The sequence below is a fragment of the Hemiscyllium ocellatum genome, chromosome 9, assembly GCF_020745735.1.
Source record: "Hemiscyllium ocellatum isolate sHemOce1 chromosome 9, sHemOce1.pat.X.cur, whole genome shotgun sequence".
In the NCBI taxonomy this organism is placed as follows: Eukaryota; Metazoa; Chordata; class Chondrichthyes; order Orectolobiformes; family Hemiscylliidae; genus Hemiscyllium; species Hemiscyllium ocellatum.
This window is the reverse complement of record NC_083409.1, coordinates 51,348,194-51,372,259: the sequence shown is the minus strand read 5'-3', so window position 1 is coordinate 51,372,259 and position 24,066 is coordinate 51,348,194. Positions and strand designations below refer to the sequence as shown.

General features: G+C 39.8%; 1 protein-coding gene across 1 annotated transcript in view; it reads right to left on the bottom strand.

Moving 5' to 3' along the window:
* hmcn1 (hemicentin 1) overlaps positions 1 to 24,066 on the bottom strand; it is a 610,612-nt gene that overhangs the window by 530,517 nt on the left and 56,029 nt on the right. Inside the window, exon 2 of the mRNA XM_060830300.1 lies at positions 2,016 to 2,086. Within this exon, the coding sequence (XP_060686283.1) occupies positions 2,016 to 2,086 (71 nt within the window). The remainder of the gene's footprint in view (positions 1 to 2,015; positions 2,087 to 24,066) is intronic.

The window sequence follows — 24,066 nt, the reverse complement described above, 5'->3', positions numbered from 1 at the left end:
ACACATAAATTAAACTCTATAGGGGTGATGAAAAAGGGAATCTCTGGCACAAGTACTGTAAAAGGAATATTTTTCAGACTAATATTTTGAAATCTGTAAATGTGTTATATGTAAATAGGTCTGTTTACTCTATTTATCGTTCCTTTGCATAATAAACATCTGGTTTATTCTTAAAGCAAAATCTGCAACATTACATGGTTATGTTTCACTGAGACACTGTCTCATTAAAATCAAAAAACAATCAAGCCAAATATCAATCTGAGATCTGGTTTTTCCAGTAATAAATCAGCTCGGATCATAACAGTACCACTTCATAGAAATTTACCCTAGATATCCTAGAAGCTGTAAAAGATGTTTACATATCCTTGAGAAATTTCACATTCCTGCTTTGTTTCAAGTGCTGAACACTTCACAGATTGTTAAGTGGTGTAGAAGAGATGTTTTTGTTTTGAAATTTGTTAAATTATTTTAGTATTAAATGCAAATATACTTTATATTTGTGCTGGTAGTAAACAGATCAGTTAATTCCATTTTATCTGCATTTTTTGGCTTAAAAAAATTGTTAAAACAAAATCTGCAACACTGCATGCTTCTGCCTCAGTGAGATATCACCTCATGTTACCCAGAACGAAACAAACTACAATCTATCAAGCCAGATTTCAATCTGGGATCCAAGTCGTCCAGTATTAACATCAGCTATGATCATACACACTTATCTTTGATAGGAAGAGATGTGCCTTGCCCTAACAAATGAAAATGGATGGCTTACTGCAACAGCATTTTATTTTTCAAACCTGAAAATGAAGACAGGAAAAAGTGATCTGAAGAAAAAAAAAATGAAACTGCCATTCATTTGAAATTTCATTATTATTAATGAAAAGAGTTTGGGACCAAAAATTGCTTTTTATTAATATTTAGAGAATTAATATAGCTCCCTTTATAAAACCACGGTGCACGATTGCACCATAAATTAAATAGTGTCAGAAAAGGCTTCTTTTGCCAAGACAATTACTTAATATATAAAGGCAGTAAATATGAATATTTTGTGCCAAAAATTGTATCTCTTGACACATGAACATTGCACCTGTGCCATCAGTACAATTATCTCAATTAGGATATTCAAACCCACTTTCAAAAGGATAATAGAGAGAATTCTGAATTTATTTTAGTAAGCTTAGGAGTCAAATAGTTTTCTCTCATCACTGCCTAAAATCCTGAAAATATACAAGAAAATAAAATCTAACTTTCATGATTCTTTCAAATAATTAGGAATGTATTTCTATTATTTTCCTCCAAAAGCATGAATAAACTAAGTTGTAACTAGTATAACCACCATACAGTAATTTAAAAACAAGTAAATATGGAAAAAATGTTTCTTGTACTCCAGTGAATGTAGGCCCTGAAATTAAAAACCCTTTGTCTTTGTCCTATCACAAACAGTCCTTTGGAATATAAATAAATTGGTGGTCATTCTTTTAGATGCAAATGTTTTCCCTGTTTTTCAGCTCTTTCTGTGCTTCATATTAGGTTTTAGTTCTACAGAAGACCACATTGCAATATTTTGCTTGAGGTGCCATTCTTCATCTGTGAACCAGATAGTCAGCATTAATAATTCACAAGGATCATAAGTCGACACCAGACCAGTCCTCAACTAATGTCATCATTTTTATATCAGAAGCTATAAATCAGTGAACAGCAGCAGAAATGCTGGATTCTTTCTTAGGTTACAATTAGCCCAGTTATAGCACATTAGATAACTCTAACTCAAGATTTTTATTGCAACGTGAAAATTCTATTTCTATGGAACAGAGTTGCAAAAGTTGCCAAACAGAGGACACATATACCAAACAGTTTTTCTTTCATGCAACTGTTTTCACACTGTGCTACAGCTATTTACAAAAAGATTCTGATTGAAAGAAAATGCACAGTTGTTGAAACTTCAGCACAGACGGTGCTGCAGTGTAAATCAGATTCACAGTCTGGTTTTTGTCATGTTTTTGTAATTGTTACCTTACCTGCACATATAGTTCCCTGAGTTCATATTGAAATTTCTTTGGATCTGTTGTAATGGTGACTGGGCCAACCTCTGTAGGGGAAGAAAATACAAGGCTTTAAAATTTAAATAAAATCAGAAATAACTATAGTGATCCATGTGTACAAAGATTATTCATTCTACTCTTGTATGAAACCCCCAATTCATAGGGGGTGGCACAGTGGTTAGCACTATTGCCTCACGGCGCCAGAGACCTGGGTTCAATTCCCGCCTCAGGCAACTGTCTGTGTGGAGTTTGCACATTCTCCCTGTGTCTGCGTGGGTTTCCTCCAGGTGCTCTGGTTTCCTCCGACAGTCCAAAAATGTGCAGATTAGGTGAATTGGCCATTCTAAATTGCCCGTAGTGTTAGATGCAGGGGAATGGGTCTGGGTGGGATGCTCTTTGGAGGGTCAGTGTGGACTTGTTGGGCCAAAGGGCCTGTTTCCATACTGTAAGTAATCTAATTGTCTATATTTCATTGTGAAACACACAAAATACTGAGGGGGCTTTGCAAAAATAGAAGGCTTATTTCCCCTGGTGGGATAGCCTACAACCAGAGGGTAAAATATCAAAGTAAGGGACCATCCATTTTTAAGAGAGAGACAAAAAGGAATTTTTCTCCCAGCAGGTAGTGAATCTGGAATTCTTTACTGCAGAGAGCTGTAAAGTTTGGAGTTGCTAAGTATATTCAAGGCCAAAGTAGACAGATTTTTACATCAGTAAGGAGATCAAGGCTGATGGGAGAATGCAGGAAAGTAGAGTTGAATATTATCAGAATATTATCAGATCAATGAATAGTATGGCAGACTTGATGGACTGAAGAGCGTTTTGTGCTTTAATGTCTTGTGGTGAACTTAATATTAGATACTACACTGTAAATTATTACTACTTTTTGTTTCTCTTTTAGAGGGACTCAGATTTGCACATAAATAGATTAATACCAACGATAATCAATATTTTCACTGCTCTCAAAGACACAAATTCCTGTATAGTCAGTTTTGATAATAACACAATAGGTCCATTCTCATACAATGTTCCACCGTAAGAAAATTGCACAATAAACTAATAGGGCTGGAATCATGTTATATCTAATACATGTAAGGGAAGTTTGCACTATACAAATAACAGTCTAAATTCTTCAATCGCATTAGAGCCAATTCACGTTGAAGAAACATGCGTTACAGCAGAACTGACTGTACATTATGCAAGCAATTAATTGTGTAATGAGGAACGAATAAAGGAGCAAGGCAATCAATCGCACATTTTATTTCATAATTCTAAACAGCAAACTTTATAATGCCAATGCTAAAAACTTAACATTAATATATTTTATGCAAGTCCACCATCTGACATTACAGATACATTTTCCATGTACGAAATCTGGAATAGCTCCAGAAAATAAATTTGCTGATGTTCTCAAACTCTCCACGACATCCAATGCTCAATTCTTGAAAACCACCTTTCTCTAAATCCAATTGATGTTGGCTGTTTCACAGCACAAAAGTATGGATTAGGGAGTAACGAATGTTAGCATTTTTCCACAGGCACATTCATCTACATCAATGAGCTGTCTGACCCTTTAGCCCACTTCTGTCCAACAGAGACTAAGTGTATCATTTTTCACACTAAGCAGGCAATGTACTTGACAGGAAATTGAAGTGTTCATGTTTGCAATTTTATGTGGTACATTTATTGAACAAAGACACCCTGGGCTTTGTAAGAGATAATTTGTCAGAGTGATTGAATTACAGTACTTAGCAGAGAACACACAGCCTGCATTCTTCAGCCTTGTGTAAAATTCCACACACATGGGTCAGTCTGTCAAAGACAAGGCAACTTTATACCTTGCATATCCGATGTGATTTCCACTCCACTCCGGATTTAAGCAAGGAATAAAAGTGTAAATCACTACTAAGCTTCCTACCATTGACTGCAAAATTCTTTCCAAAGTAGTAATCTTACTGACTGAAAAGACTTACTAATAAAACTTTCGTTGTTTATCTGGCCAGCTGGGCTGGTTCTGATATGCGAAGGAGAATTTTAAATATATGTTGACTGGTGGAAAGGAGATGGGCATACGGTTCAAATAACAGAGAAAAGATAAGTTATCAACTCAGGTCCTGCTCATCATCACCACATCTGGGTCTTTTTAATGGGTTGTTTATTGCTCTATTGAACAGGACACCTCTGTGAATTCTGTGTATAAATCAAACTCGGCACGCAAGGTCAAGGTAAGTAAAATTGGTAGTGGGGCCGGATGATAAGTCAAAATACCATTTAAGGTCAATGAAGGGAAGCCAGTTTCCTGGAATCTTCTTTGCTGCATATAGTTTCTCACTCCACCTTACCTACAAAATACCTTGATACCAGCAGGTCCCATACATTTCAGGTGCATTATTTCAGGCTGACGTTTTTGGATCCTTTGGAGATGGATTGAGGGGGGTGGTATATGCCCAACTCCTTCCACTACCATGCCATTTGGCCAAACGCAGAAAATATGGCAGATCACTCATGGTCCTGGAGCATAATTGAGCTGTCTGCTCTCAATGACCTTCCCCACCAACAACTTCCACTTTCTTTCTGACTTGCTTTGGTATCACGCGATCCTACTTACCTTCTTGAAATGGTGCTGTGCTCTCTCCCTTCAGTTCATGCTCCACCAGTGGCTATCATTCCCCTGATTGATCTGTTAGGGTTGGCTACTAGTCCAGCCATTTAACTGACTGCTAATTCTAAAATGTGGCTTATCACTGTCCCTTGAAGAAATGTTGTCCTCACTACATCTGGTAATAGCAACAATATCTCTGACACTTCCAGAAAATCACCTTCAAATACTGACACCTTCATTAACCAATGCCTATGAGATCTATAGCCAAGTTGGAAGGATGCTGAGTTCAACTTTTAGAAATGTTCATGAGTCAGCCTTCAGTATGATGAAAACACAAGAGAAGTATTAAAGCAAACAAAATTATGTTGAATGGGGCCATATTTGGATTTTTATTTAGTCTATAAATGAATGTAAAAAAAGACATTTTTTAACCAATTTGTCTGTTCATTAATTGCATAAAGCCATTTGAGAATATGTTTGTTCAATTCTAGCACTCTTAAGAGACAGTCAGAAAGCTTATTCTTTTGATGTGTTTCTTCAATGTTTTTGTTTTCTTCATTTAGGGTCGCTGTTTATTTAATTTCTTAAGTTACCATGGTGATTGAATGATTGCTCATTTCCCAAAAAAACAAACATTCTAGCTCTGGCCCATCCAAAAGCCTACATATTCAAAGCATTAATTATTCTGAAAGCCTATGATTAGGTCTTCAAAGCTCAACCCTTTCTTAAGAGGCAATACTCATCAACCTCATGTCACTTAGACATTTGAGTCTATTGATACAGGCAACCCAAGTCAAAAATCAACATTGTTCCAAGCACCCATCCTGAATAAATAACTTGCTCTCTCAATTGTTGCATTTGGTCATAAGTAAAGTGAAGGAAAATGTTATTAACCAACATTAATTTTAAATTCTCTTTATGTTCTGCAGAGATGACAAACAAAATGTTTTTTTCAAATTATGTTGGCGATGGAGAGGCCAGAAAATTGGCAAAGAGCAAAGTGCCAATTTGCAGTATGTTTCTGATCTTCAGCTTATATTGCTCAGATAGACAAGTGGATGGAATGCCGATAAATAGCTGGTAGTCTAGTCAGGCAACCTCGATTATCCAAACGACACAGGCGTGGAGTGTTTTGTTCAGATTATCGAATGTCTAAATAACACAGTTTAGCCAAGCAGCAGGATCTTGCCATCATGTTCGGATAATCCAAAATTTGGATAATCAATGTTTGAATAATTGAGGTTCCTCTGTAATTGGTAGCAGAAACAAAAGTCACACAAAGATAAAGTTTAACATGTCACAAGTGGGCAAGTTCTGTAATGTCACTGTTAGCATGTTGGAGGCAGGTTCAACTGAAGTAGTGGAAATGGGAAAGGAACATATTCTTCCTTTTCAGATAAATGTAAGTTTACTGGGATAATAAGGCAGGAAAATGGCACTAAGTGTTTGCTCCTTTGGAGAGTCAGTGGAGAAACAATAGGCCAAACAGTCTCTTCCTGCACTATAACAAAGTTTATCTACAGATAATTTATTTTTAAACTAAGTTTATTTAAATTGGCTTCATACAGACCATAGAAACCTACTTGAAGGCCTTGATACTGAAGTGATCGCTAAGTATCAGTGCTTCACATATAGAACAGATTTATGTGACAGTGATTATCACAGGAAAATATTGGGTGTGGCATGAATTTAAATGGGGGACCTTAGTAAAACTTTAAGATAGGGTAAACAATTTCTTCAGAAAGAAGTAGGAAAATTCAGTTAGCCTGTTTAAGTAGAATTCATTATGTTGCCTTTTATTATTCAAGAAAGGATCTCAGGTTGAAAAGAATTAAGACAGCAATAAATTGCCCATAGTATTAGGTGCATTAGTGAGGGCTAAATATTGGGTAGGGGAAGGGTCTGGGTGGGCTACAGTTTGGACAGTTGGTGTGGGGCTGAAAATGTGTTGCTGATTAAAGCGCCGCAGGTCAGGCAGCATCCAAGGAACAGGAAATTCGATGTTTCGGGCATAAGCCCTTCATCAGGAAGTCGGTGTGGACATGTTGAGCCAAAGGGCCTCTTTTAAAATTTTATTTTCGGGCGGCACGGTGGCACAGTGGTTAGCACTGCTGCCTCACAGCGCCTGTCAGACCTGGGTTCAATTCCCGACTCAGGCGACTGACTGTGTGGAGTTTGCACGTTCTCCCCGTGTCTGCGTGGGTTTCCTCCGGGTTCTCCGGTTTCCTCCCACAGTCACAAAGATGTGCGGGTCAGGTGAATTGGCCATGCTAAATTGCCCATAGTGTTAGGTAAGGGGTAAATGTAGGGGTATGGGTGGGTTGCGCTTCGGCGGGTCGGTGTGGACTTGTTGGGCCGAAGGGCCTGTTTCCACACTGTAAGTCTAATCTAATCTAATCTAAACAATCCAGCAATTAAATGCCCCATCGGCCTGTGTCATCACCTGTTCTGTGATTTAAATGACTTATTTTAAAAAAGGTTAGTTTGACACCTGGGGGGAAAAGAATCTAGAGATCTATTTCCTTACATTGATTGAAAGGTACTGATTTGAAACTGAATTAACCCATGTTCTTTTGAGAAAGTTTGCAGTTTTAGATGAGACACATCTGTTAGAGAATGCGGGAAAGCCCATTTGTTCAGAAGAATTAAGGATATCTGTTCTTAGTGTCAATGGATCAGTGTAAATAAGGTGATAACATTTGTTCACTTGTGAAATGTGTGACAGTACTTCCTTCTCATGCCAGGGGCTGGAGGTATGCATATTTCAAACTAGGATGTTGGATAACTAAAAATTCTGTTGTATTGAAGACTCTGAACAAAACTCGTACTTAATAGGAAAAGAACTTGTAATTTAATAAGCTGAGTGGAATTTGCAGGTAATAGAACAATCATGATACATTTTCATGCATACCATACTGAACAAATTTAAATTTATGAAACTCAGCTCCCTTATCTTGACTGTTCTGGAAAGTGAATGTCTCATGACCCTTACAGACTAGGAAAACACAAAAGGCTGAAAGTTGGAAGATGTTCATGGGTGAGTGAGAGAGAAAATATTCTTCGGTAAATTACATTCACTGACGGAAGGGTTCAAGGGACACACACACGCACAGAGCGTGAGAGTGGAAGAGAGAGAGAGAAAAATAGGACAGAAGTTGGTGGAAAAATTAACCCTTTATGGTCTGATTTGAGTGTGCACTGGCTTGTCATGGATTGAATGTTTGTGTGTTGTTCCCTGGAGCTCAAGATCTAGGAATGTTATGAATTTAAGTTGCATTCTGGGAATCTGAGATGATTTTAAAAGAAAAATCCATTTTGTAGGACAATGATACTGAACATGTTAGCTGAGCAAGGTTACCTCATGACCCTTTCACATAGTTTTGGCTCGTCCCTTGTTATGATGTACTTACTGTTAAAAGGGAAGGTTATCTGGCTAAAACAATCAGCTATTTCAGTCCTGGCTGGATCAAGGTTTCCCACTTTGATGTGCATGTAGTTTAATTAGTAAAGCGTATTCAGACCTGTCAATGAGTTTCTCTTCCTCTGCAAACTTTTACCATTTTATTGCTGCTTATTGATTAAAGACATGTGGTGTTCTTGTAATCTTAATACCAATTTCTGTTTCAAGATAGCTTGTTTGCAGCAATAAGGAGAGTAACCTGAGAGAGTTCTTATGGGTAAGAACCACTCTGCTAATGGTATTAGAACCTTAGCTCAAGCCTGGCTTGTTGGTATCTATGTTATAGTTTAACATTGATGCCATTGGTAAATAATGGTAATAATTTAAACTAAAAACTGTCTGTAAGAGTTTTATATTCCAGACTAACACAGAGCACGATCTCTGGGACGAACCAAGAGAGACTCAGAGGCCAAGTCCATCAGGGATTCTCTGAGCCATCTCGATTAGGTACTTTAACACTTTCCTTCCCAGACAATGAACTAGTCTTTGGACAGTTGTGGACATGATCAATACATGACTGAGTGGAGTGTTATTGGGTTTCAGCCATGCTGTGCATCATAGGAATGTAACACTAGGTTGTGTAAGGAACACACAGGCACAGAAACTTCACCTGGCTCTGTGACATCACTGCCAAGCAAAAGCAGCTGCTCTGCAACTGGAAGATTAGTCTGTTTTCTGCACAGAAATTGACAGTGTTTATGAAATAGATAATTTAAAGTAAATCTGCCAATCAGGACTCAAGTTGAAGTAATTAACTCACTGGTCATAGTTTCAATGGGCCTGGGCATCAGACTTCAACCAACAACTGCATGGAAAGCATCTGAAAAAATGGGTATAAACTGGATTCCATATTAACAATCTTCATCTCTCAGACTGTGCTGAATCTGTTCCGGAAAAGGTCAGGATCAGGCAGACAGCACATGTGTCAACATTTATGTGCTTGCACATAAAATATAGTGACATCAGCCATGCAGATGGATCCTGCTTAAGGATGTCAGTTGCCACATGCTGATATCAGAGCCTGGTCACGCATGCTCAAATGGCTATTTTGACAGTCATCTTTACATTTGAGCTATTTTTTTCATTTCAGCACAGTAGTCTTTCCCTTCATCAGAGAATAAATGGCAGTTTCAAGAAGCTGGAACATACATTTGTGCCTTCCATGTGATTTCTGGTTTGATGACTTACATGATTTTTTTTGTGTTGAAACAAGGTTTTTGTTTTCCCATTCCAGACTTCAGTTTTTTCTCTCAATTGCAAAGAAATGGAAACTTTTATTAGACAGAGAGTGGTTCACTTCCCCTCCACACCTCCCTCCCACTGCAGAAACATTAAATACTTTCCATTAATACTGCATATAATCTGAAAATTATTAGATTACTTACAGTGTGGAAACAGGCCCTTTGGCCCAACAAGTCCACACCGACCCGCAACCCACCCATACCCCTACATTTACCCCTTACCTAACACTACAGGCAATTTAGCATAGTCAATTCACCTGACCCGCACATCTTTGTGACTGTGGGAGGAAACCGGAGCAAACCCACGCAGACACGGTGAGAACGTGCAAACTCCACACAGTCAGTCGCCTGAGTCGGGAATTGAACCCGGGTCTCAGGCGCTGTAAGACAGCAGTGCTAACCACTGTGCCACCAGGCCGCTCATGAACATTATGGGCAAGGAGTGAAGATATAGAAGAGGTTTAGCAATGCAAGGTTCCATGTGCTTGTTTTGTGGATGGAGGAGGTGAAGGATGAGATTTAGATAGCCTTTAAACATTGTTGAAAGCTAAGATAATAATGCAATGTAATCATCAGCACAATAAGAATGTGTTGTTTACCCACTAAGTTCCTGTCAGCATAATTAAGTAATTCATGTTTTTGGTTCAGATGAATTTGTGGATAATTTTAATGTATTAAATCAGGCTCAGTGGTAGAAATGATCACATACGATGGCTGCTCCAATTTGCAAATTTTGTATGGGATAGAAATTGATATTGCTAACACCTATTTCCAAGGCAGAAAATTGGAGCAAAAAGACCAATTATCAGGCAAAATGTCTAACAATTGATCTGTAGTACATTAGTATTAACCACTGAGTCACCATTCCATCCTCGAATTAAAGTTGAGTAGAGAAGAACCTTTTCATTTCAGTAAATATGACTAAATAAAGTTGAATAATGTAGGACTGGAAATCCATCTGGGTCTTCAGGATTGCTGCAGAGTCAACAGGCAGAATTGGTCTCTTTCCACATTTTAGGGATTCTATGGATCAATATTTACTACTCTCAAATTCAATTGCTTGAAGAAAATCTTTTGAGGATTTACTGTTCACATAAAAGCATTTAAGCAGTGCTGCTTACACTGAAAAAGTAACAAGATTATTTTACATCAGGTTTACAAGTGGGTTGTTTTACTTCATAGATGGAATTGCAATCTATGTTGTGTATATTTCTCTCCCTCATTAATTTCCGGAGTCTCCTTTTCAGATGAATCAGTAATGACGTACTTTGGTTGCTATTATGATCACAGCTGCTTGGAATTAAAGTGTTTTACATTAAGGTTATTGTAATTATAGTTCACACTATTACAGTTTACAGAATTTTAATGTACATCTGAGTTCAATTTCTACACACCAACCATATGTTCATAATTCTCCATTCAATTTTAAACTGGGTCCATCCCATAAGATTTGATATTGAAGCTTTGATAGTTGTATGGATAATCGTAAATATTTAATATATGGTTAAGTAGTAAACATGTGGAGCAGTAACATTCATCCCAAAGTTCCACCACTACCAGTAATGGAACAAAAAAAAGTGTTGTGTCACTTCTCAAGAGGAAGAATTGTTTCTGTCCTTTGGACTGACTACACAATAAACATGAATAGAACCTTAGAAGTCAAGGAGGTGCTGAACCTTGGAATTCTGAGGATTGGCAAAAAGGAGTTCAAAGATTTTTTTTCTGTTATTCTTCACCAAAGCATTAAAAAAAAGAAATTAGTGATTAGTATTCACTAAATATTTAGTTCCTGGTTTCTTCATTGTCATCAACATTTGTGTTGTTACATAATTATAGCAATGAAATGATCAAAGAAATTTGCACTTGGGTACATTGCACTAAACACTGCAATTTGACTAAGCACAAATTTCCTCTTTCTTGACAATGCAAATCTTGAGTCTGTCAAAGTCATTTGCAATGTTGCATTGCTTAAATGAGGGGCAACAGTGAACTCAGATTGTTATCTGGCCAGAGTGTGGTACAAAATGATGTCAGTGATTTGATTTTGATCGCTGTACTGGTCATAATTCCTTCAGGGCTGACTCCTTGTTTTTCTCAATGCTCGACAGAGAGTGCAGATTCCCTCAAGTTATGTAACTGCACATCTTTCTCATTCCATTTAACATAGGTAAATGCACATAGTCCCTCATGGACTACAGCTAATTATGTTATGTTTAAATACAGCAATTTTATTTTGTTGAAGCTATTCTTGCAATCCATTTAACCTTAGGGCCAAACAAATCAATTGATCTCCAATTTTATCTTAAAGTACAAAGTACAAATGAAGAGTTAGTGAAAGCTCCAACCTGACATACTGATTTTGATGAATGATTTATGAATGATTTATTTATTGCGACTTGCATTTTACAGTAAATAATAAAAGTAAAATACAGTGAAAAGCTTCAACTGTCTCCACAATTCGGCGTCATTTTGAACAGTTTAAGAATAAAAAGGTGAAAAGATATAACTTAAAGGCGCCCTGACCCGGTTCATCAACAACACTTGCACCACAGAATCTCCTGTATCACCTGCACCAAACCCCCCAACATAAGAGTCACGACTCTTTAGATGCCATCTTTTCACTGCTGGGCCCACTGCTGCCAGGTCCCTTGCTGAACCCACACTCACCCAGCAGATGAGAGTCCCCGACTCTGCTGCTGCCTTGCTGATGCCAGGAGTCCCAGCTCTAGGCATACCACACTGTTGCCAGTATAGCTGCCTTGCCAATGATAGGAGTCACTGATCCGGGCCTACTGGCTCCACTACTAGATCAGACCACTGTATTGTCTCACTCCAAGAGTCCCGCTCCAGCTGCCCTTCTCCAGGATGTTGCCTTGCCAGCATAGCCATCTTTTTAAAATCCTTTGCAGCTGCTGCTGCCTCCGATCGCTGGAGGAGCTTTGCCACTGCTGCCACTACCAGCACCCAACACCTGGAGAACATGCCTGCCACTGCTACCACGACCTCCAGTCACTGGGAGGCGTCACACACTCCACGAGGAGCTGCCATTCTGCCGTGCCGCTTTTGCCAACTAACCTGCTGTGAAATGCTTCAAAACGTAAAAGGGAAGAAAAAAGAAAGCAAACATGGGAGTGATGAGCTCCAGCCAGGACCCCACACGCAGTCCTGCTACTTGGCCACCAGTCTGAATCTTAGATTTCAAGCTTCTGACAAACATTGCTAACTTCCTCCTTCACATTTCATAAATGACTGACAAATGGGGCAGAAGTTATTGCTCCCAACAGTGTGACATAACTAATCAGGCAGGAAAGTGCAGGTGTTTCCCCAATTCCCAACACTCCCTCATTGAAGACCAGGTCTGGAAGGGATTAGGGCAACCACCTCAGTCACAAGTCAGCTATGGCTCACTTGAAGTAGCACTGGCAGAGTGCTGCACTTTCCAACTGGCCAGACATTTTCAGAGACAGGAATACTCCTAACAATGACTCGTACCCCAAAACCTAATAGAATTGTGGTTAGAATGGTCAGGAGTTACCACCTGTTCTTCAGCCAGAGGACAGAGCCACTATTATGAGCAATAAAGGGCAGAATGGGTTGGAGTACATCTGAACTTCAGTGTTTTACAGAACTTTGCTCTTTTCCCCCAGTAAAGAATCTTTAGGGAGCATCTGTTTCTCCACCAGCTTTGACAGCTAGCACCATTGAATTCTCACTCGGATCAACTTCAGGAAAGGAGTTGTTTTCTTGATGGGAACATTATTCTGCATTATCAAGAGGCAGGGAGAGTTACAAAAGCACCATATCCAGATTGGAATGCTCATAAAGGGAACTCGGCAAAGAATAGCCCACCTGGATAGTGTTAAGCTTCTTTAGTGTTGTTGGAGCTACACCCAGCCAGGCAAGTGGAAAGTATTCCATTACACTCCTGAAATGGTGGACATGCAATGGGGAGACAGGCGAGTTACCTATCATAAGAATTCCTACGTGCTGACCTGCTCTCATAGCCACAGTTTATATGGCTAGTGCACTTCAATTTCTAGTCAATAATAACACAGAATATTGACAGTAGGAGATTTAGCGATGGCAATGCCATTGAACATGGTCAAGGAGCAAGAGTTAGAACTTCTCTTTTTTTTGAGAAAGTCATTGACAGCACTTAACTGGCAAGAAAAGTCCATGCCACACATCAGGCCAAGTCTGGATATTATCCAGATCTTGCTGAATATGAACATGGAATGCTTCAGTATTTGAGTAGTCAAATAGGTGCTGAACATTGTGCAGTTATCAGCAAGCATTCCGTTCTGACCTTATGATGGATGGAAGAACATTGAATGTGCAGAAAATGTAGATCCATGCAAGCCAGAGTAAAATCTTAGCTAATAACACTAGTTACAATGGAAGTGGACTTGTTTATCACACAATGGGATTGAATAACGATAATGCTACTCACTACAATTTGGAATAAAACTCAATTATTCATATCAGACTGGCAAAAAGAATGATGATATATGTAACTGCACATGGCTCAAAGACTGGTGTGGGAGAAATGGGTTTGAATTCATGGGACATTGGCACCAGTACTGGAAAAGAAGGGAGCAGGAGAATCGATGTTTCGGGCATAAGCCCTTCTTCAGGATTCCTGAAGAAGGGCTTATGCCCGAAATGTCGATTCTCCTGCTCTTTTGATGCTGCCCGACCTGCTGCGCTTTTCTAGCAACACATTTTTAAGCTTTGATCTCCAGCATCTGCATTCCTCACTTTCTCCTGGAAAAGAAGGGACCTTTCCAATAGGACAGTCTTCATCTGACTGATGCTGGTACTAAAGTCCTAGCAAATTGTTAAAATAGGGCTGTAGACTGGGCTTAAACTAAATTTGGGGGGAGGGGGTTTGGTTACAGGGGAAATTAGAAAACCCATCATAAAGGAGGAGGTAAGAGTGTATGTTAGCAATGTGGCAGATGGTTACTAGACAATAAAGGTGAGGGACAGAATAGATGAAATCTTCTTGCAGCAAAGAATTACAAAAAAAGGGAAATTTAACAGTGGAACAAATTTAAAAGCTTTGTACATAAATGCACGAAACATTCAAAACAAAATTAAATGAGTTAATAGCGCAAATAGAAACAAAAAGGGTATGATTTGGTAGCAATTTCTGTGACATGGCTACAAAGCGACCAGGTCTGAGAATTGAATATCTATGAGTAACTCAGCATTTCACAAAGATAGACTGAAAGTAAAAGGAGGTGGTGTGGTCTTGCTGGTGAAGGAAGGGATCAGTGCTGTAATGAGAAATGACATAAGCTTGGGAGATCAAGGTGTGGAATCAGTCTGAGTATAAATTAGAAATAGCAAAGGGAAGGAGTACTAGGTAGGGGTAATCTACAAGTCCCCGTACAGTGGTTCTGCAGTGGGGCACAGTATCAACCAGGAAATATTAGAGAGTTGCAAGAAAAGTACAGCAACAATCATAGGTGATTTTAACATGCACAAATAGAGTCATAGAGAAACAGATCCTTCAGTCCAACTCGTCCAAATGTCCTAAATTAATCTAGTTCCATTTTCCAGCACTTGGCTCATTTCCTTTTAAACCCTTCCTATTCATATACCCATCCAGATGCATTTTAAATGTTGGAACGGTACCAGCCTTCATCACTTCCTTTGGCAGCTCATTCCGAAGAATCAAAATTGGCAAAGGTAGCCCGGAGGCAGAGATTATTGAATGTATTAGAGATTGTTTCTTGGAACAGTACGTTGTGCAACCAACCAAAGGGCAGGCAACTGGATTTGGTATTGTGTAATGAGGAGAAGTTAATTGATGACATCACAGTTAAGGATCTTCTAGAGAGTAGCAACCACAGTACGATAGAATTCAAAACTCAGTTTGGGATTAAGAAAGTGGAGTCCCACAAGAGTGTTCAGGAAGTAAACAAACGAAATTATATAGGCATGAGGTCAGATTTAGCCTGAGCAGATTGGGTAGGAAGGCTAAAACGGTATGAGCAGTGGCAGGTGTTTAAGGAGCTCCTCAATTCCTCAAACATATCCCAGTGAGAAAGAAAGATGGTAAAGGAGGTTAAAAAAAAATGCATGCCAAACAAGGTGGTCAAGGACAACATGAAGTCAAAAACTAAGGTACACCATATTGCAAAGGCCAGCAGCAGGATGGAAGATTAGGAAACTTTAAAGTATGACAAAGGGTTATTAAAAATAATAAAAAGAGCTAAAGCGTAAATTACAAAAGAAAACGAATACAAAATATCAAAAAGGATAGCAAGAGCTTTTAAAGGTATATAATAGGAAAGAGAGACACTAATGTGAATGTTGCTCCCTTGGAAGATACAACTGGGAAGTTAATAGTGGGGAATACTGGGATGGCAGAGATGCTGAATCAACACTTTGCTTTAGTTTTCACAGCAGAGGACAATAATACCCTTCCTGCTGGAACAGGCAAGTCAGAGGCACTAGATAAGGTAGAATTTAGGAAAAAGGTACAAAGCAAACTATTAGGAATGAGGACAAATAAGTCCCCCAGGCCTAATGGCATATATTCTAGGGTATTAAAGGTAGTAGCAGCAGAGGTAGTATATGCACTGGTTGCAATGAGTTTGCTGGACATGCAAAAAGTTCCAGTGGATTGGAAAATGGCTAATATAATGCCCTTATTCAATAAGGGAGAGAGGCAGAATGTGAGAAATTACAGACCAATTAGTTTGGCATCTGTTGTTAGGCATGTGTTAGAATCAATTATCAAGGAAGGAATATCAGGTCTTTTGGAAATCCATCAGAATCAGCATAGCTTTATGAAGGGCAAATCATGTTAGATTAATTTGCTAAAGTTCTTTGAAGCAGTAACAAGAAAAGTAGATAATGGAGATGCTGCAGATGCAATTTATCTGGACTTCCAGAAGGCATTTGATAAGGTGCTGCAAAAATGATTAATTCATAAGGTTGGATCATTTTGGATTGGGGTAATTTACTAGCCTGGATTGATGACTGGCTGATGGACAGAAGACAAAGAGTCAGGATAAATCGCCTTTTTTTCTGGATGATAAGATATAACAAGTGGGGTGCCACAGGATTTGGTCCTTGGACCCCAGCTATTTACATTCAATGTTAACAACTTGGATAAAGGGCAAGAAGGCTCTATAGCCAAATTTGTGGACATCACAAAAATAGGTGGGATGGTAAACTGCAATGAGGAATTAAGGACATTACAAATGGATATAGAAACATTAGGAGAGTGGGCCAAAATGTGGCAAATGGAGTTTAAATGGATAAGTGCGAGGTCATGCATTTAAGTCTTAAAAAAAAGGGAAGGCGATCTATTATCTTAATGGGGAGAGACTTCAGGGTGCTCTGGTTCTGAGGGATCTAGGTATACTCGTTCACAAGTCACAGAAAAGTAGTATGCAGGTACTGCAAATAATAAAGAAAGTGAATGGAATATTGGCTTTTTTTAACTAAGGGAACAGAATATAAATTCATGGCAGTATTGTTGAAACTATACAAGGTATTGGTGAAGTACTGTGCACAATTTTGGTCCCCTTATTTGAGGAAAGGTGAAGTGGCATTGGAGACAGTTCAGAGGAGGTTCACTAGATTGATCCCAGAGATGAGGAGTTTGTCATATGAAAAGTGATTGAACAGTTTAGGCCTATACTCTCTGGAATGTAAAAGAATGAGGGGAGATCAAATTGAGGTATTCAAGATGATAAAAGGTGCGGATAAAATAGACATGGAGTGGATGGTTCCTCTTGTGGGACATGCTATGACAAGAGGTCACACTCTTAGGATAGGGGGTAGCAAATTTAACACAGAGTTGAGGAGAAACTACTTCTCTCAAAAGGGTTGCAAATCTGTGGAATTCACTACCCCAAACTGCAGTGGACGCTGGGATTGTGAGTAAATTGAAGGAGGAATTAGGCAGATTTTAAATTGGTAATGGGTTGAAGGGATATGGAGAGAAGGCAGGAAAATAGGGGTGAGGAGCGTATTAGGCAGGATTGAATGGCAGAGCAGATTCAGTGGGTCAAATGGCCTAATTCCACTCCAATATCTTCATAAATATTTTGTTTTTGGAAAGATTATTACCTGTATAACATACAGTTCATTATACAGTGTGTCCATAATTTACAAACATCCATCATCTGAATGTGATCTCATACAGGTGTGTAATAACAATACAGATCTGACGATACAAACATTTCCTTGGGCAGTACAGTGGCACAGTGGTGAGCACTGCTGCCTCATAGCACCAGAGACCTGGGTTCAGTTTCTGCCTTGGGCAACTGTCTGTGTGGAGTTTGCACGTTCTCCCCGTGTCTGTATGGGTTTGCTCCAGTTTCTTCCCACAGTCCAAAAATATGCAGGTTAGGTGAATAGGCCATACTAAATTGCCCATAGTGTTAAATGAAGGGGAATGGGTCTGGATGGGTTGCTCTTTGGAGGGTTGGTGCGGACTTGTTGAGCCCAAGGGCCTGTTTCCACACTGTAAGTAATCTAATGACTATTTTATTGTGTTCCAACTTGTGTATAAACTGACTTGTGAACGGACTCAAGAATGGAACCAGTTTGCAACTGTATTTGTAGAATGGGCCTTTTACAGTTCATAAATAGAAAGAAACATGATAGATGCTCGCTTACCCTTCATATAAAATTAAAGCCAGCTAACTGGATTGTGTTCTGATATAAATCAGTGTACATTGTTGGTTAACAAAAACCAACTGCCGTAAATTAGAAACAAAAACAGAAGTTGCTGGAAAAGCTCAGCAGGTCTGTTAATGTCTGTGAAGAGAAGTCAGAGTTAAAATTTCAGGTCTGTTAAACCTGCCTCAGAACCTGAAACGTTAACTTTGATATCTCTTCACAGATGCCTGAAAGTTGCCACCCCCAGATTGACAGGGTTGTTAAGAATGCATACAGTGTTTTGGCCTTTATTATTAGAGGGATTGAGTTCCGGAACCAGGAGGTTATGCTGCAGCTGTACAAAGCTCTGGTACGGCCACACTTGGGAGTATTGTGTACAGTTCTGATCACCGCATTATAAGAAGGAAGTGGAAGCTTTGGAAAGGGTGCAGAGGAGATTTAGTAAGATATTGTCTGGTATGGAAGAAAGGTCTTATGAGGAAAGGCTGAGAGCCTTGAGCTGTTCTCGTTAGAGAGAAGAAGGTTAAGAGGTGACCTAATAGAGACATACAAGATAATCAGAGGGTTAGATAGGGTGGACAGGGAGAGCCTTTTTCCAAGTATGGGGACGGCAAACACGAGGGGACACAACTTTAAAGTGAGGGAAGATAGGTATAAGACAGATGTCAGAGGAAGTTTCTTTGCTCAGGAGAGTAGTAAGGATATGGAATGCTGTGCCTGCATCGGTAGTAGATTCGCCAAGATCAAGGGCATTTAAGTCGTCATTGGACGGGCACATGGACGTATATGGAATGGCGTAGGTGGGATGGGCTTCAGATTAGTATGACAAGGTGGCGCAACATCGAGGGCCAAAGGGCCTGTATTGCACTGTAATGTTCTATGTTCTGCGTTCACAGATCTGCTGAACTTTTCCAGCAATGTCTCTTTCTGTTACGTTGTTGGTTACTCTAGTTCTTAACAAGTGTTTTTTTCAGCTCTGTGCTGATGTAAATAAATCTGATTCCAACAAGGCAGTTTCCTATAATTGCAATGTAGAGAAACATCAAGTGCTATTCGAATATCATTTAAAGTTGGAATTCAAGTGAAGATTTAATATTCAACTCAGAGAAATGACAAAAAACAGGCCTGAAGTTCTGTAAAACAACCTAGAACTACGAAAGTCCTGAATTACAAAAATAATTTATATTCATTACTAATTACATTATGAGATGGCCAATAAAACAGCCATTTGAATAATTGTAATTCTATAAACCAAAAATGACACCAGTGAAGAATTCAAGAGAAACCCCAATAACCAAACACGATGGCAGCAGTTTTGTATACAACAAATGGCATAGATACATTCAAGGGGGGAGAGAAACAGGAGAAAGAAATACAAAATTTTGCTGAGAAGGTTGTAAGACTGTTGAATTGCAGAGACTGCTTTTGCCCATTCCATTTTACATAAATGTCCCGTAATCTCCTGTTACATTATCAGCAAGTCATCAAGTTTTCTCCAGATGGCAAACACTTAAATTGCAGCATTTTTGGAATCCCCAGAGGCTCTCTCATAGCTTCAGCAGAATTTTTAAGGAACCTCATTTATTCATGCCACAAATAATTGGAGATTGTAAAATGAGATTCAAAAACACAAAATTTTAAAAATCTGCTGCTAATAGAGCTAGCATAAAAGAAAATCCATGGATTTAGCTGAAGGCATACTACCTGGGTCTCAGTAATAGACATCAACTCCTTAATAGTGCCTCCAATGGGCTATTGGTTATCTCACAGGAAACACTCATTTTAATTTGGGTGATAAATCCTGCTAGTACTGATTCTGTGACCTCATGCAAAAAAACTGACAAAAATTATATTCATTAGTTCTTTGTATTAGAGATGAAAAAATGAACTCAGGATTGAAATTAATAATTCAACTGTTGTCTATATACAGTTATAAATGAGGGACGCTGAAAATGTGTTGCTGGAAAAGCGCAGCAGGTCAGGCAGCATCCAAGGAACAGGAGATTCGACGGTTCGGGCATGAGCCCTTCTTCAGGAATCTTCAGGTTCCTGAAGAAGGGCTTATGCCCGAAACGTCGAATCTCCTGTTCCTTGGATGCTGCCTGACCTGCTGTGCTTTTCCAGCAACACATTTTCAGCTCTGATCTCCAGCATCTGCAGACCTCACTTTCTCCTATAAATGAGGGACACCTGCTAAACATTAACTGATAATTCTCTTTTGAATTGTCCATTTTTTAAAAATATTCCTGGAAAATCAACAATACTTACTTTCTGATGAAGAATAGAAATAAATACACAAGATAGTGATAAGCCATGGTAAAAACCCCCATCAACATCTAAGAAGAGAAAGGTAATTAATATCTTGAGTAAATGTCATCATCTGAAGATTTAACCTAACTTTCTTTTCCAGATACTGTACATTTCAATAGTTATTTTCTTTTATTATGACACTATGTGTAGGTGTACAGAGTGAACTAAGAACTATGAAGAAGCAAATTACTGCAAAAGCTGGAATTTGGGATGAAAACAAAAAAATGCTGGAAATCACAATGGGTCAGGCAGCATTCGTTGAGAGAGAGCAAGCTAATGTTGAGTCTAGATAACTCTTCAGACTTGACGTGAAATGCGATGGGGATAGCATTTATGCAATAGTGTGGGGGAGAAAGGCTGCTGATAGTGCAGATTAAGTGATCGGAATGGGAGCATGGCAGAACATCAGTGAGTCTATCTGCCAAACTGGAAAAAATAGATGGTCCCACTGGAAGAGGCGGGGGGAAGAGGACATGGTGACTGAGAATGTAACAGGTAAAGCTAAAAGGGAAGAAATGGGAGTGAGCTCACAATCTGAAGGTATTAAATTCAATATTAAGTCCAGAAGGTTGTAAATTGCCTAATCTGAAAAGGAGATGTTGTTCTTCCAGCTTGCACTGATTCACCATGATGTACTCAATCTAATGAATTGAATCATGTTATTTGTGTACTTTGGTTTGAAACAGATTTCAACTGGCTTTCTTCATCAGTATGCTGCTGTAATGCATGCAATTTCAGCATTCATTATGCATTCATTGCTGACCTTACTTTCACACAACTGTTTTGATCCTTCTTTATCTTAGATGGTCAATGATTTGTCAATACTAGAAAGGAAAGGACCCATATACTTGTTGTACAAGTACATTGGTCACTCATAGTAAAGTTTCTGATTTGTTTTGCAGTGGCTGCATAATCCAATGCTGGAGCTGCAGGCTCTACCAGAGGTGGAGGGTGGGATGACATAGATTCTACCTGCTCTTTCTGCTGCTTGTGCTTTGCCTCCATGTGCTCCACTTGCTGATGCTCAAAGTGGTGGTGCTTTTGTGATTGCTTCTTCTCCAGTCTGTGCATTCGAGAGCAAATAATTCCCACATGTCAGTGGGAATGTTGCATTTTGTTTAGCAAGGCTTTCAGGGTATCCTTGTAGTGTTTTCTTTGCACCTCTAGTGATTGCTTACCATTTTGGAGCTTGGAGTACAGCACTTGTTTATGGAGTCTTGCGTCAGGCATGTGGACAATGTGGCCACTTATCAAAGCTGGTTGTGCAATTCTGGGGATAGGCCTAGAGAGTATACCCACATTGGTACATCTATCCTGCCAGTGGATTTACAGAATTTTGTGAAATCAGAACTGATTACAAATCTGAGGGATCTGAGGTGGCTATTGTGCATAGTCCATTTTTCTGATGCATACAAGAGAGTGTGGAGCACAATCATTCTGTAGATCACAAATTTGGTGCTGGGCTTGAGGTCACCAACATTGAACATGTTCCTCAGGCTACACTGGCACATTGATGAAATCCAACATCAGCTCCAATGTGTGCTTGCATTAGAGATATGGGAAATGATCTATGTTGTCCAAGGGTGCTCTCCTGGATTTTGATGTTTGGGATGCAGAGTGTGTGGCAAGGACAGGCTAGTAGAGAATCATTTATTTTCTCAGATGTTTAGACTGAGACTCATTCCCTTATTTGCTTCAGTTTCTATATCAATGATGGTTTGCAGCTTGGCCTCGGAGTGTGCACACATGTAGGCATTGTCTAGATAACTCCGTTCAAAGACAGAAGTTGGAATGGTCTTAGTTCTGGCCTGGAACTGTCAAAATTTGAAAAGTTTCCCATTTATGCTGTAGGTTCCCTCTATTTTGAAACGGAACTTCATGGAAATGAGATGCAGCATTACAGCAGAGAAGATGGAAAAGAGCATTGGTGCAGCTCAGTTTGATCCTAGCTTACACTCATATTGGGTCTGTGGGGGATCCATTGGTGAGGGTCATGTCTTTGTGAAGCATATAGAGAATGGAGACAAATTACTGCAGGCAGCTGAGTTTGAGGAATATATTCTAAATCCTCACAGTTGAGGGACTTGTAGGCCTTTGTGTGATGGAGGAAGGCCATGCATTTTTCTTGGATTTGTCGCACACTGAAAACCAGATCTAAATGTGCTTCTTGATGCGAGCACTGAGACTCAGGGTGGAGCTCTTCAGCTATTGGGAGGAGGTGGTTGAGGAAGATTCTTGCAGTGACCTCTCTCATGATACATAGCAGGGAGGTCTCTGTAATTTTCATAATCAGACTGGTCTCCTTTCCTGAAGGCAGTCACAATTCGTGATGTACAGCTGTTCTCGCCACATTCTGCGGTCCACATTCAGTTCCATGTATTACACAATTCATACTCTTGACTTCTCTCCATAAGCATTCGACGTTCTCACAACAAATATTTTTCCTTTCCTTTCAGGCACTAAGGAACACAAGATGTAACAGGGGAACAGTGTTGGACGGCATTGGAGGGCAGGTGGCGGAAGCGATGTTGGGCATGGTTGGGGGACAGGCAGGGGGCAGTGTTGGATGGGGTTGGCTGGTGGCAATGTTGGACAATGTTGGGGGGCGGAAGCTCATGTGCGGTGTGCTGCTGCCTCGTCTCCTGAACAGGAAGTGGACTTAACAGCAAATTCTGAGCCCCAGAGGAAAGGCATTTAATTAATTAACTAAATAGTCATTTATCTGAATGAAATAGTGCCCACCCATCTCGTTTGGATAATCGAGATTCCTCTGTACATCTTTCTCCGGTACATCAAGGACATCATTAGTGGTGCATTACTCTCAATTCTGGCATTAGAAAAAGTAATCAATTTCCACCCACTCTCACCTTCACACGGTTCGTTTTACTTCTCCCTTCCTCAACATCTGTTTCCATTTCTGGGGATAGGCTGGGCAGCAATATCCACAACAAACGCATTGACTCCCACAGTTACCTTGACCATAAATCCTCACACCGTGCTTCCTGTAAAGACTCTCTTCCATTCTCCAAGTTTCTCTGTCTCATCTGTTCCAATGACACCAACTTCCACAAGGGGGCCTCCAAAATGTCCACCTTCATCCTCAACAAAGGGTTCCCTACCACTGTGGTTGACAGGGCTCTCAGCCATGTATGATCCCTCTCCCACGTTACAGTCCTCACCCACTTCCCTACCACCAACAGCAACAGGGTTCCCCTCATCCTTACCTAACACTCTACCAGCATTCAGATCCAAAAGATCATTAGCCACCATTTCCAGCACCTCCATCAAGAGAAACATTTCCCTCCCATCCCTTGTCAGCCTTCCACAGGGACCATTCCCTCCGGCACTCATTGGTCCCCTCCTCCTCCATTCCCAACATGTCCCCACACCCCCATGGCACCTTCCCATGCAATCACAATGACTGACTTCCAATGATTTCCTCCCTCCTCACGATTCAAGACCCCAGACACACCTTCCAGGTGAAGCAATGCTTTACCTGCACTTTAATCAATATAGTCACTGCTCACAATGGGGTGTCCTCTACATTGGGGAGATGAAGTCCACTTTCTGGAACACCTATGTTCTGTCCACAAAAGTGATCCGGAGCTTCTGGTTGCCTGCCATTTCAACACACCCATGTACCCTGAGCAACACTTGTCTTGGGCTTGCTGCAGTGCTCCAGCAAAGCTCAGCAAAAGCTGGAAAAACAGAACCTCATTTTCCACTAGGGAACCCTGCAGCCTTCTGGACTCAATATGGAGTTCAACA